At 36.7% G+C, this 13,925-nt stretch overlaps 1 protein-coding gene across 1 annotated transcript; it reads left to right on the top strand.

Annotated features, from left to right (window-relative positions):
- The first annotated feature begins 5,782 nt into the window (after nt 1–5,782).
- Nucleotides 5,783–13,023, top strand: LOC126827294 (probable serine/threonine-protein kinase clkA). The gene is made up of 8 exons (XM_050556566.2): nt 5,783–5,951; nt 6,168–6,210; nt 6,872–7,255; nt 7,401–7,505; nt 8,360–8,386; nt 9,369–9,482; nt 10,341–10,433; nt 10,759–13,023. The coding sequence occupies exons 1-8, from the start codon at nt 5,844–5,846 to the stop codon at nt 12,105–12,107; spliced, it is 2,223 nt and encodes a 740-aa protein (XP_050412523.2). The 5' UTR covers nt 5,783–5,843; the 3' UTR covers nt 12,108–13,023.
- The last annotated feature ends 902 nt before the right edge of the window (nt 13,024–13,925 follow it).

Genomic DNA, 13,925 nt, shown 5'->3' with positions numbered 1-13,925 from the left:
GTTAAACTTGAGATATGTAAATTTCCAGTAGACCAGATTCATCTCTATGCTTATGCGTGTATTTGGCTGATGTTAATTTTGATTTTTGTTAAATACCGTATGGTAATATACATGCATCAAACGGGGTTCTGAACATAAGAGACACATTACCTGCTATATACATGTATTTAGTTTTCGAGCGATATCTACGTAAGAGCACATGGTCCCTAAATGTTTCGGGGTGGGGGGCGAATAGTCAATGCGTGCGCATTGCATCATAAGGTCTGTCATTAAGTCAAGTGGCGTGGTGTCGCATGTCCAATCCAACCTAAATGGTTTTCTCCGTGTCCTCCGGTTTCCTCCCATTGCTAAAGACCCCTACGCGCAAGCCATTTAATGAAAAAAAAAATAACCATATGTTAGTCCCGAAATGACCTAGTTTGTTTCGAGTGGACGTTAAACCTCTTCGAGTCCCTTGGAATCCTCCCACAGTTAAAGGTTTTTTGCTAACAATATAAGCCACACCTTGGTATAAAAAGTAAGTACGTGACTACTTTAATCGTAGGGTTTCTGAAATGGGGCGAGCGAGGTGCCCAAGCCCACCTTTGATTCACCCTATTATTTCACATGTTTATATTGAATAACAATCAGATATATCCTAACCTCATAAATCATAGTCGATCAATATATTATATATCATTACAATAATTATATACCTGTATCCCCAGCTTGTCACCGTTAAGCAGGGCAGGTTGTTATACTTGCAGGTGACGCGTGATTTCATGTTCTAATAACCGGGAGTACAAAAGGGTCTTCTTGCCGTCGTTTTTTACCTTACGAAATGACCTATTACCAATCAGTGGAAAACAGATTCTGGTATGTAGCCAAGTTAGGGAAACAAGACACCAAATGTCCAACGTGTGAACAATAAAATAAAACAAAATCACACCCAAAATGTAGTACCCCGCCCCTTCTCACACAAACACACACACGCCCCACACACACAAAAAAATGATTTAACATACTCAGTGTGTAATAACGAAACATGGGGTCATAATAAGACAAACGCACAAAAGGGTTAAAAATAAAATATGCACGTTGTGATTATAAAATTTGATAATAAAACACACACGAGAGGGGATTTAAAGTAGATTAGAACGATTCGGCCATTTAACGATAACAAACAATCAATGCACACATCTCGTCAAAACTACAAACCGTGACAATTTGGCTCAAAATAAATTTCAATATATTCATTTTGAATTATCCATTTTTGAACAATTATAGCAAGAACCGCCAGTTTTTTTTTTATACAGGTCACAATTCTATGGAATACAATTACTGCTTTTTACTGAGCGACGTTTCGACTAGGCTTCTCTAGTCATTATCAAGCTATGATAAAAAATGAAAATATGACAGGACAATATATACATGTACACCACAATGCTAAGTTAATGATGACAAACCAGGGATGTAACTTAATTACGTGTACCTAATGGTAATCTGATTTAATTGTACGCTAATAAGTAATAATACCAATTAACCTAAAAAATTGACTAATTGATTAATGGATAAGTTGTTGTGGAGTATACACAGTGATTAGTGGGTTTTAATAATACAAACGTTGCAAGAAAATGAAAATTGATGAAATGTTATCAACGACCCCTTTCACTGAAATAAATACAAATGGTAAAAGAGTAGATTGTTGTGGAGTATTTACAACGATTTGATGAGGTTTTGATAATGACAACATCCCACGAAGATGAGATTTGATTTGTGTTATAACCAAAATAATTGATATGTGGATGTTGATGCGAGTGATTACACTGATATACGAAAAAACCCTTAGAACAATGACTGCACAATGATCAATAGTCCCCTGAAGGTTGACAATTTAAAATATTGAGTGGTACTTCACTGGATGTTATGGTGATGTAGAAAAGCAGGGTTAGAAATATTGAGTGCATTAAATTACAATAACCGCAGGCCTGAAAAGCAGAAATGCCTGAAAAGCAAAAATAGTTGGGAATTATTAGTTGTCATTTTTGCATATTATGATGGTTATTACAAACTTAAAGTTATTACTGGAATATTGATAAGTATTAAATATGATAAAAAAGATAAAAGTAGAATTATGCTTAGCCTTGATTATGTGATAAGAATATCATACGCCCTGGGGAGGAACAATCCTTGATCTCTGTTCATCGTTGGTTTGTGTCGTCGTATATGAATGGCTTCATGTAATCGGCGCGCTCTCTTGTTGCTTATATTCTTGCATAGTGGTTTTACGTTGGACCATTGGACTCTGTGGCGAGGGTTGGAGTTCAAATGTTCAGCTACAGCTGAGTTGTTGGTTGCTGCTTTCGACTTGTGGTCATCTATCCTTTTATTTAATGGTCGCTTTGTCTCCCCGATGTATGCAATCCCACAATTGCATACTATTTGATAAACACATCCCTTTGGTTGTGGTGGTTGTGTAGGATTTTGTTTACCATTGGCTCTTAATATATCTTTAGTGCTGTAGCTTTTTGTGAAAGTTACATCTATTTCTGGTTGTTGCATTAGTAGCCGTTTGATTTGGTAGGAGACTTTGCCGTTGAAAGGAAGGAAGATTCTGACTGGGGCAGTCGGGGTTTTTGGTTTAGCTGCACTCGCCGACAGGGTCTTGTTGATGGCGTTTGTCACAAACTTCCCTGGATAGCCGTTGAAATTTGTGAAGACATGTTTGAGGTGATCAATTTCCTTGGAGAGGCTCTCAGGATCACATATCTTTTTCGCACGGTTCACCAGAGTTGAAATTGTGGCCGATTTGACGCTATTCGGGTGATTAGATTTGAAATGAATGTATTGGTCGGTGTGAGTTGGTTTCCTATAGACACTGGTGCGGATCGAGTTGTTGGTTTTAGATACACAAACATCGAGGAAAGGTAGTTGGTTATCATTTTCGGTTTCCATTGTGAATTTTATACGTGGGTGTTGCCTGTTGAGGTGTTGTAACAGTGTTTCTGGATCATCTTGTTGATTGATAATAACAAAGGTATCATCCACTTGCCTAAAGAAGCATGTTGGGGTTACGGTGGATGTTTGAAACGCCTTCTCTTCTAAATCAGTTAAAAATATTTCTGAAATTAAAGGGGAGAGGGGGCTTCCCATGGGTAATCCATTGGTCTGTTCGTAAAAATCGTCACCCCAGGAGAAATATGTTGAATTGATGCATTGTTTCAACAAGAGTATGATGTTGTCTGTTGATAGGGAAGTCTCTAGTGGGTTTTCTAAACTTTCTATGCGCTTGCGTAGAATCTTCAGGGCCTCTTCCCTTGGTACATTTGTAAACAAATCTACAACATCATATGAGACCATCCTCCCGGGGTTTTGAATATTCTGCAGTTTCTCACAGAATTCACCTGAATCTTTGATGAAGGACGATGCAGTTGTGCCAAGTGAGGAAAGTAGTTTTGATAAATATTGGGCTGTGTTGTAGAAGACTGAATCTCGAGAACACACCAGCAGACGGGCTTTCATGGGGTTTTTATGGATTTTTATAGTAGCCCTGGCATAAGGTGGTCGAGGGTGGTTTGGTCTGAGCTTGTAATAGAGAGCTTCAGAGATCTGTTTGTCTTCTTTTAGTTTTTTAAGCAAGTTTTCATGGCTGTCCTTGTGCGCGTTTGTTGGGTCTTTGCGGATTCTTCTATATGTTGCTGGATCTTGGAGTAAACCGTTGACCGTTGTGAGGTACTCGTGAGTATTCATGATGACTGTTGCTTTTCCCTTGTCGGCGGAAACAATTGTGATAGATCTGTCGTCTTTTAGGTCATTGAGGGCTTTCCTTTCTTGGCGGGACACATTGGTCGTCTGCTGCTTGGTAGATGCCTTTGCTAGTATTTCAGTTATTTGGTGCCCAAAGTGTAATAATAAAACACACTATCTAAAGTGTTCTTATAAAACACATTAAAGTGTTATAATAAAACACACTCAAAGTGTAATAATAAAACGCACCCAAAGTGGTAAAATAAAATACACTAAAGTGTGATGATATAAAATACACTCAAAGTGTAATAATAAAACACACTAAAGTGTAATAATAAAACACAACCAAAGTGTAATAATAAAACACACTAAAGTGTAATAATAAAACACACCTAAAGTGTAATAATAAAACACGCTCAAAGTATGATTTTAAAAACCCCCACGTTTACTGGTATTTAAATGACATATCTAACCAGGGTTCATACTGTCGGTCACCAAAGTCATAGGCGTACGAGCTGGGGGGCTTTTGTGTAAAAAAATATTGTGTTTTTGAATGCGTCCAATTTAACAGCGAATTTAAATTCAGAGTGTCTATAGTTAGGCAATTAAATAGAAATCTTAAGACTCGAACCCTCTATTGTTTGGAGTGCAGTAAGCCACGAATTAGAGTTACATAAACAACTGTTTTAGTTGTTTGTATATTACAAGTAAATAAAATATAGTTCTCTTTTATTGATGATTTAGAAATTAAGAACTTATTCATCGCAAAAGAGATATTATGATTATTATGTAACATACTAAGAACCTACATGTAACTACATTTTTGCGACACCAACCACCACCGCCCCCCCCCCCCCCAGTCAAAAATTTCCCCGTACGCCTATGACCAATGTCGCAATTTCAAATAAAAATATCAAAGTGGCGATTAAGATTTGATTTTGGAGATAATTTTGGGATAACATTTTGCGGTACTGGCAATTCTTTTTGGGAACTGGCGGAAAAAATCTTAAAATTTTAATCGTATCCTAGATTAACCATTACATTGAGTGTCAATCACGTGGCGGGCATACTATAAATTAATCAACTCGCTGATAATCTGGATCGTGTCAATGAGTAATGTATACCAATTGTCTCGGAATTAATAATTAGTTGATTGATAATAAAATTGCCTATTGTAAAGTCTATCTCGAGTCGCTATTTACTCCTAATGTTTATCCAAGCGATGATTATTTGATCTTTCGTTTCGTCTTAAAAAAAATAAATGGCCGACAGTTCGTTTCGGCGAGAATTAAAAATCTTGATAGTTGAATTCCGTTTACTGCGGCTTCATACGGCATGTAAAATATACAAGCATACCTAAGCGGATATTTTTAATTCAATTTATATTATCACCATTGGTTGGAAATGTAAGTTTGAGTCGAATAGCGACGATTCTCGAGTGAGAAAACGGTCCGCCATTTGCTTAATATTATCGCTGCCAAAATACTCTAAAGGAACGACATATAAAATTGAAATTAATGTCATCCTATCGAGGATTCAGATTGTGATACCTTTACGGTACTTGAAAATAAGGACTATTGTACACACGCAAAACATAAATTTATAGAAAATTAACTGTCCTTGGATGAGATTTGGCATGTAAATACTGAAAATATATTGCACAATACGGTGATAATAAACGTTTACTGGTATTTAAATTACATATCTAAATTATCTAACAATAAAGCATCTTTAAAATGCATATTGATATTGATGACCAACTCCTTGTATTTTTATCAACAAAATCAAAACGTTACATTACGTACGACTGTCTATAATTATATTACAAACATAACACTTAAGATTATTCAAAACAAATATACGTATTTTGTACAGCTTTGTACCAGTGCCGTTGGTCTATGTCCCCTGTAATTATAACTTAATCAGAATAATTATCACGGGCATTATATTGTAAACAATGTAATCCTGGTATTAATATCTTGAAGGTACCCATTTAAGATATTTAGTATAAAACACAGATCAGTAGCACTGGCACACAGACCCGAGAAATATTGGAACTCAGGACAGGCAGTCAAATACAGCTAGAACGTTTGGAAAAGTCAATTAATTATAACAAAATGTTGGTTCTAGGACTAACAGTGGTACTTTGCTTTCCACTAATATGTTTCTCGGTTCCAGTAATATCATCAGATACATTGAAACCAGCTGTTAGCGTTCACAATCAGGTACGGTATATCATTGAAATTATAGCAAATAATATAGAATGGATACAGGCTCATTATATTTATATATCTTATTTAGGAATTTATAGTTTTCAACTTTCTAAAAATAAAATGCTTTTATAATTGTTTAATTTGACTCCGAGTTCTGATATGATTTCTAGTCTACCTTTATTGTTTTTATTTCAATGGTTCTATGAAGCAATTCATATTATTTTTCAGCAAGTAGTAGCCGGGCTGCTGCATCATGTACTGGGAACATTAGGTGGGTTTAATATATATGTATTACTTGCGGGAAATGACGTATTTTATATTGTCTTGGAAGTTTAATTATGTTGTTATTTACTGGAAGTGGTGGTTGCACACATAGAAAATAAAGGACATAGATGGGGTTTAATGTCCACTGTTCTGCTAGTATACTGGGATAATGAAGACGGGCATACACCATACAGTGTGCTATGAGGAAAATTTTGCCTGGGCAGTGACACTATGGTCAACTCTTATATCGAATTCCAACTTCCAAGGGATCTTTTACGCGCACGCCAATGTATAGTCACATCGAACGATTAGACAGTTGTCCCTGTCACGCCCTCTGTCCTGCACCACTGACAAGGGGAGACCAGGTCGGAAAATCCCGATGATCTTTCTAGGCGAATGCACTCGGAACCATAAAATACACGACTCGTGTACTGATTATAAAATGTTAATTGTCTCTTATAAGGATCCAATATTTTACGGCAAGCTAACAACATCTATATTGTTTGAAATTTACTAAAAAAAACCCTCACTAGGTTGGACAGGCGACCCTTCTCCTTGTCACGTACAAATGGTGAGTCGAACTCACACCGCTTGACTCAATGGCAGACCTTGTGCTCTATTAACAATTTAAAATATATATAACTATAATAAACAGTACAATTTTACAGGACACGAATTAACAAAAGAACGGGAAATTCCTGAATTTGAAAATGATTATAAGGCAGAGGATGAACCAGATCATGAACTGCTACACGATAACACGGCGGAAATACACCAGACAGAGGATGAACCAGATCATGAACCGCTACACGATAACATGGCGGAAATACATAAGAAAGAGGGTGAACCAGATCATGAACTGCTACACGATGACATGGCGGAAATATATAAGGATTATGGATCTCCTGAATTTGAAACTTATTTAAAGGCAGAGGATAAACCAGTTTATCGTACTCTACATGAGAACATGGCAGAAATACATGAGCATTTCTCCGGAAATGTCTGGGAAATTCTAGAGAATTTGCAACAAGTTGCTGAAATGAGTAACCCAGGTGAGTATATGACAGAATGTGATAAGATAAATAAAATCAAATAGATTTCTTGATTTTCATCTGCTACCGATTGAATTTGGAATTCTGTTCCTATATAAAATCTTTGTTGCATTAACATTAATTTGATTTCTGTTCCTGTTCCCAGATCCTACACCAGTTCTGAAGCATGATTGTTTGAGAAAAGCGCTGAAGAAACTGATCTCGATGGAAAAAGATATGGAGAAGATGATCCAAGCATTGTTAGTAAAATGTAAGTAAATCCTATCTAACTAACATAGGATCGTCTGGCCAACCTCGATGGTTTCTTCCACAACCAACAGGATTCACTCGGTTTTAGTTTTCCCACCCAAATTTCATAAAATTATTAAGATAAAAATCCCCCGCCCCCGCCCGTCAACTGTCCGTCCCCTGTCCCCTGATCCAATCTCAAGACAAGATGTCAAAGCATTTTTCCTGATGGATAAATTATATTTAATAATGTGAAAATTCCAGGTCTAGGATATATAATCAAACGGGTGACCATGAACTCTTTTGGTATGTGAATTAATAAAATAAAGATGTACCAGAATTATGTTAATTCTTAAAGATACATTATGTAAGATTTATATAAAGAGCTGGTCGTTCTTGCTATAATAGTTCAAAAATAGATAATGCAAAATGAATATATTGAAAATTTCATTCAAATTACTTTATTCTGAGCCAAGTTATCACTGTTTGTAGCTTTAACGAGATGTGTGCATTGATTGTGTATTATCGTAACCACGGTACTCGTATATCCGAGGCTTAGCATCGCTTCCCCATTTTAAAATTAAATCATTAAATGGCCAAAAACTTCTAATCTAGTTAAAATCTCGAGTATTCGATGGCATCGAGAGTTGAGTATGGTTTTACCATGTGAATACATGTCTAATTAATAATTTATGTAACATTTAAGGCCTAAAGAAAGACCTGAAATAGGCAGATTTAGCTCTTGAATAATGTATCATTAAATACAATTGTTGTGTTGTTGAGCCGACGAAAACCCATTTTCTCTCTAGATGTTACACAGTAAATTTTATTGATTACATTAAATATAAAACTAACGTTTGTTATATTTTATTACAGTTCGACCGAAACGCATTAAATGCCCGGGTAAGTGAATGTTGGTATTTAAAAATTATCTTATAATATATACATTAAATAATTATTTAGTTCAAAACGCGTGCTTTACTCCCGAATATAATTCACGTAACGATAACTATTTCCAGTTTCTCATAGTACAATCTGATTAAAACACAGATCCTATTTCGTTTCGATTTTTATAGTTCAAAATTTCGTTTTAATTGTCTTTACTACACTAGGATTTGGAAGATTTGTTATATTATCGGCGTTTTGGTTGAAGTGAGGGACAAGCCAATGAAACGGTCTGTTACGGCGATTTCTTGGCGTGCCATGCACGGAACTGTGGGTAAACCACAAGAAATGTCAACGCTGATTGATTAATCAATGTCTGACGTCATAGGTCAAAAGCCGCTCGTACGAACCCAGACAAAACCTTCGAGTACAACTTGTCAGGTATTCATGTAGTGTAGGCCATCGAAAGTAAAAAAAAAAAACGAAACGAAACGAAATATAGATATATCTGTATTTTAATCAGATTGCTCATGGGATAATGATATTTTTTTTTTCAAAACGTGTCCTTTATTTATATGGATATTGCAATACTCTGGAATGTATTTCACGTAAAAATATATATATTTTTCCATTGTCTCATGAAAAACATTTTTTTTCTTTCAAAAAACCCCAAAAACGTGTGCTTTATCTCATTAAAACTCCCGGAATGTATTTTACGTAAAACTATATTTTCTCATGTAATGATTTTTTCAAAACCGTGTACTTTAAATAAATGAACATATAAATAACTTTCTTATATTTTCATCTCGCTGAAGAATACAAGATTTTGATATCTTTATGTTAATCACCATGCATCTTCACTTTAAATTTTTATTCAGGATGTCTGAATGGGATTGGTTAAGCCTATTCCCCAGTCCCATTCAGACATCCTGAATAAAAATATTGTTTATATATAAAAAAAAATTCACTCTAATCACGAAACGTCTTTGGAATTTTTCAGAACCGGCTGCCACCGAATCTAATGAAGTGAAAATGTACCACAAGGTCCATTGTGTAATAGCCGTTGTATCGGAGCTGATGACTCAAGCACAAAAATTGATTGACGACTACTCTTGTAAGTTTCTATTGCTTTAACGAAATGAAATGAAATTAGGTTTAATTGCCTACTGTTCTGCTCCGACTGGGCTAATAAATACGGGCATACGCCATACTGTGTGATATGAGGGAAATTTTGCCCGGACAGTAGCGCTTCGGCCTACCCTTATAATATTGAATTCCAACTGCAAAGGTTTCTTGTACGTGTACGCCAATATGTTTTCGTCCCATCCGAACGACTATACGTTATACCTTGCAATACCCTCTCTCTGATATCACTGACAAGGGGGACCACGCCGGAAAATCCAGATGACCTGTCTTGGCCAACACCGGAATTTAACACCTCTATACTAGCGATCCAACGTCTTACGCACTGAACCACCGCGGCTCTCCTCTTGCTTTAACAGTAACGTGCCAAGGTTTGGTGATGCCCGGGATCAACTTATTGATTGTATTCCCACAAGACTGTGAGAAACGCGAGAAAGGAAGATATTGTTATGAAACTTTTTATTCAAATTAAATGGGACAGCTTGTATAAAAAATTTAACAGAGATATTTTCACTTTTCAAAAAACTTAATTTAATTTCATTCTTGCATTGGATGTGCGTGCCCGAGAATGTCTTTCTAAAACACCGTTATGTGTATCTTTCTAGAACACCGTTATTTGTACGCTTAGTCTTTCTAGAACACTATTATATATGCTTAGTCTTTCTAGAACACTATTATATATGCTTAGTCTTTCTAGAACACCGTTATGTGTATGCTTGATCTTTTTAGAACACCGTTATGTGTATCTTTCTAGAACACCGTTATGTATATGCTTAGACTTTCTAGAACACATTTATATATGCTTAATCTTCTAGAACTGTATTTTCAGCGGGCAACATTCAGATCGGTGATGTTGTGGATCTGTTAAATTTGGATTTGGATATGAAGAAAATTAGTGACGATCTTTTGGAGATGTCCGCAGGTAATTATACATTATACACGTTTTAACCATTTCAAACAAGAGTTCAGTTTATAATGAAATAATTCGGGTGAAAATTTAATCGTCATTAATGACATAGATAATCACCTCCTCTGTCTTACCACTCCCACGATACACACAAACACGCCCCACCAGGTGGTGTTGGTGGTGGGGGAGGGCAGTCGTATGAACATTATGCTGTTACAATCGCCTAGACATTTGGACCCACTATTGCTCCTCTAATGTGACTCGGGTTGAAATCCATTAAACGAACTGTTTCACATATTCTGTAACGTGTTGAAAATATATTTATTTTCTTTTGTTTCAGCTAAGACTGGTTACTTTGATGACTATGATTCAGCTGATTACGATGATGACTATTATAACTATGATTCAGCTGATTACAATGATGACTATTACAACTATGATTCAGCCGATTACAATGATGATTATTATAACTATGATTCAGCTGATTACGATGATGACTATAACTATGATTCAGCCGATTACAATGATGAGTATTATAACTATGATTCAGCTGATTACGATGATGACTATTATTACAATGATAACTATGATAATTATGAATATTATGATTACGATAACGATACATTTTATGATTATAACAATACCGATTATCACGATTACTATAATGATAATTTACCTTTTCAACAAGACGTTCCATACCATATTCCTGACGAACACTTAAGGCCTGCAATGGGTCCTCGTTTTCATGACAGACACATGGATCCTCATTACCATGGCAGACACATGGGTCCTCATTTCCGTGGCAGACACATGGGTCCTCATTTTCATGGCAGACACATGGATCCTCATTTCCGTGGCAGACACATGGGTCCTCATTTCCATGGCAGACACGTGGGTCCTAATTTCCCACATAGACACCTGGGTCCTGGGAATACCTATTTCAACAACCACCAACAGAGATACGACTACGACAACGATGTGAACAATAACGATAATAACGACTATAACATGAATACGAGTCCCCACGAGACCGGTATGTATCCCAACGAAGGCGATACGTATCTCAACCAACATGATTCTGGTATATATCCCAATTCCCACGACGGCGATACGTATCCCAGCCAACATGGTTCTGATATGTATCCTGGCCAACATGAGGGCTATTTGCATCCGAATGATGATATGATGAACAACAATCAGAACAACTTCGACCAGTATAAGGACCACGATTACCACACTACTGGTTACAACTACCATAATGACAACCCCAACGGCTACAACAATGACAATGATGCATATGGCATGCATACCACGCAACACGAGGGTTTTATGCATCCGAATGATGATATGACGAACAACAATCATAATAACATCGACCAGTATAACGACCACGATTACCACACTACCGATTACAACTACCAGAATGACAACCCCAATTACAACTACCAGAATGACAACCACGATGACAACTACCAGTACCACGACGATTACAACTACCAGTACCACGATGAAAACACAGATTACTATGGAAGCGTAGATAATCTGAATGATGATGATATGAATTCCAATGAGGAAATCGTAAATACAAATGATGCTGAGCACAATATTAACATTCACGGTGATACTTGGAGCTGGGTTCATGTACTGAAAAATCACCCATTCTTTTCTAATTTAGTTCATAGAAAATGAAGAATTTCCCACCTATTTTAACCTTTTATACCAATCATAGTCTGTCAATTTGAGAATATATTTTATCTTTAAATCCAATTAAACTTTAAGCAGTGTGTATTATGTACATCAAAAAAATAATAATCTTTCTAGGTAAAACCCATCTTCATTAGCCCAGTCGGTGTCGAAAAGGGGGACGTTAAACTCCATTTCATTTGTGAGATAAATTATCGGGTTAAAAATCCGATGACTGTTTCGTTTCGTTTTATTTTTGATGTTGTGTACTACATTGTAATCTGACATAGCTTTTTGGCTATCCGGGTTCTTACTGACCAACCAGACTGCCCGTATTGCTGTTAACGGGAATTGTGGGGATTTTAAAACCAAGTGTACAAGGGCTAAATCTGTTTGTTAAGGCCAGCTCAATTTTCGTCTAGGTCGCTGAGATGTAAATATAGTTCGGGCACGTGATTGTTGGCGAGATTGTAGGTTAGGGTTTGGGTAAGCATTAGGGCTAGGTCCAGGGTTAGGTTTAACCAAACTTGAAGTTAGCCTTATCAAATAAATCTAACCGCGTACAGCGATGATTCTGAGTTTAATTGTATGTTCCCAGGTAGAACACTTTTGTGTTGGATTACAATGTACTGTAAAAAACAATAAACGAAACGAAATTGTAATCTAATCATTTTAAATTTCGATTCATTTCATTATCCACACCCTAACCTCAATCAAGTCGTCAAAGAATTTGGTTAGTTACCAGACACGCCAAATAACCGACTTAACCAATCAAACTAATGTGGCCATTTATGATTAATCCAAAAAAGATCAAGGCTCCTGAAACCCCTTTTAAGCTCAATTGAAGAAGATTACTCAGTCGTAATCAAAATCTTATATCGAACTGTTTCATGTAATTACCTTATAACCAAAATAAATATGTCTGCATATAAACTGTTGTATATTTGATTTTTTTAAATTTCGTTTCGGTTTAATATTTGGTTGGCTTGCTCTAAATGAAGATGTACCTTCTTCTTTATCATTGTTAGTTCTCTTTGAAGTAGTCAATCCTGTCCAAGCCAAGATGTTTGTTCATTTTAAAGGTCCGGTCATGTTAGACTTTACTGTAGTGTAATTGTGAACAAGATAAATACGAAAAAGAAATGAAAGCGGGATTTAATTTGACTTGCTCGGGAAACTCCGACATTTCCTTTCCAACAAAACATCAAAAGAGGTTGGGGTACATCAAACGAAACAATGCAAGGGCTGATCCAGGAATTTTTTTGGAACAGGGAGTTTGCCAGGTTACTGAGACAACGAATCTTTCGGGGAGGGGGCGGGGGTCTTGATACATGGGAAGAATAAGCGACGAGGATGTTTTTTGATGAACCGTTCTATATACATGTAATCATCCATATTTACCTCGAAAGTATAGTTAACGTTCATTAGGACTAAGCTTGTCGGGCGACCATCCGTCATAGTAGAACCATCTGATGATAAAGGATAAAGCCCCCCCCCCCACACCTCTGGACCCGCCCCTGCAACGAGGATAAAGAGACGTTTTGATGGCATAAACGAATTCCGGCAAATTTGTCAATCGTGTACATTATAATAGAAATATCTGAGTAGTAGCTGATATCTTCTAACCTTCGCAGGTAGCCATAGTGTCTCGGTGAGTAAGACGTTGGCTCAGGTTCCATTCCTGGGTTGGCGGGAAAGTTCATCGGATTTTCCTGAGTGCTTTCCCGCTTGTCGGTGATACCCAACGGAGATCCCGTGTATATATTAACGTGTACGTAAAAAGACCTTTGGCGATATAGGAGTAGGCCGCAGCGCGGCTGTCCG

This window comes from Patella vulgata, chromosome 7 (assembly GCF_932274485.2).
Source record: "Patella vulgata chromosome 7, xgPatVulg1.2, whole genome shotgun sequence".
Lineage (NCBI taxonomy): Eukaryota > Metazoa > Mollusca > Gastropoda > Patellidae > Patella > Patella vulgata.
The sequence above is the reverse complement of the archived record's forward strand: the minus strand, read 5'-3'. Positions and strand labels throughout refer to the sequence as shown.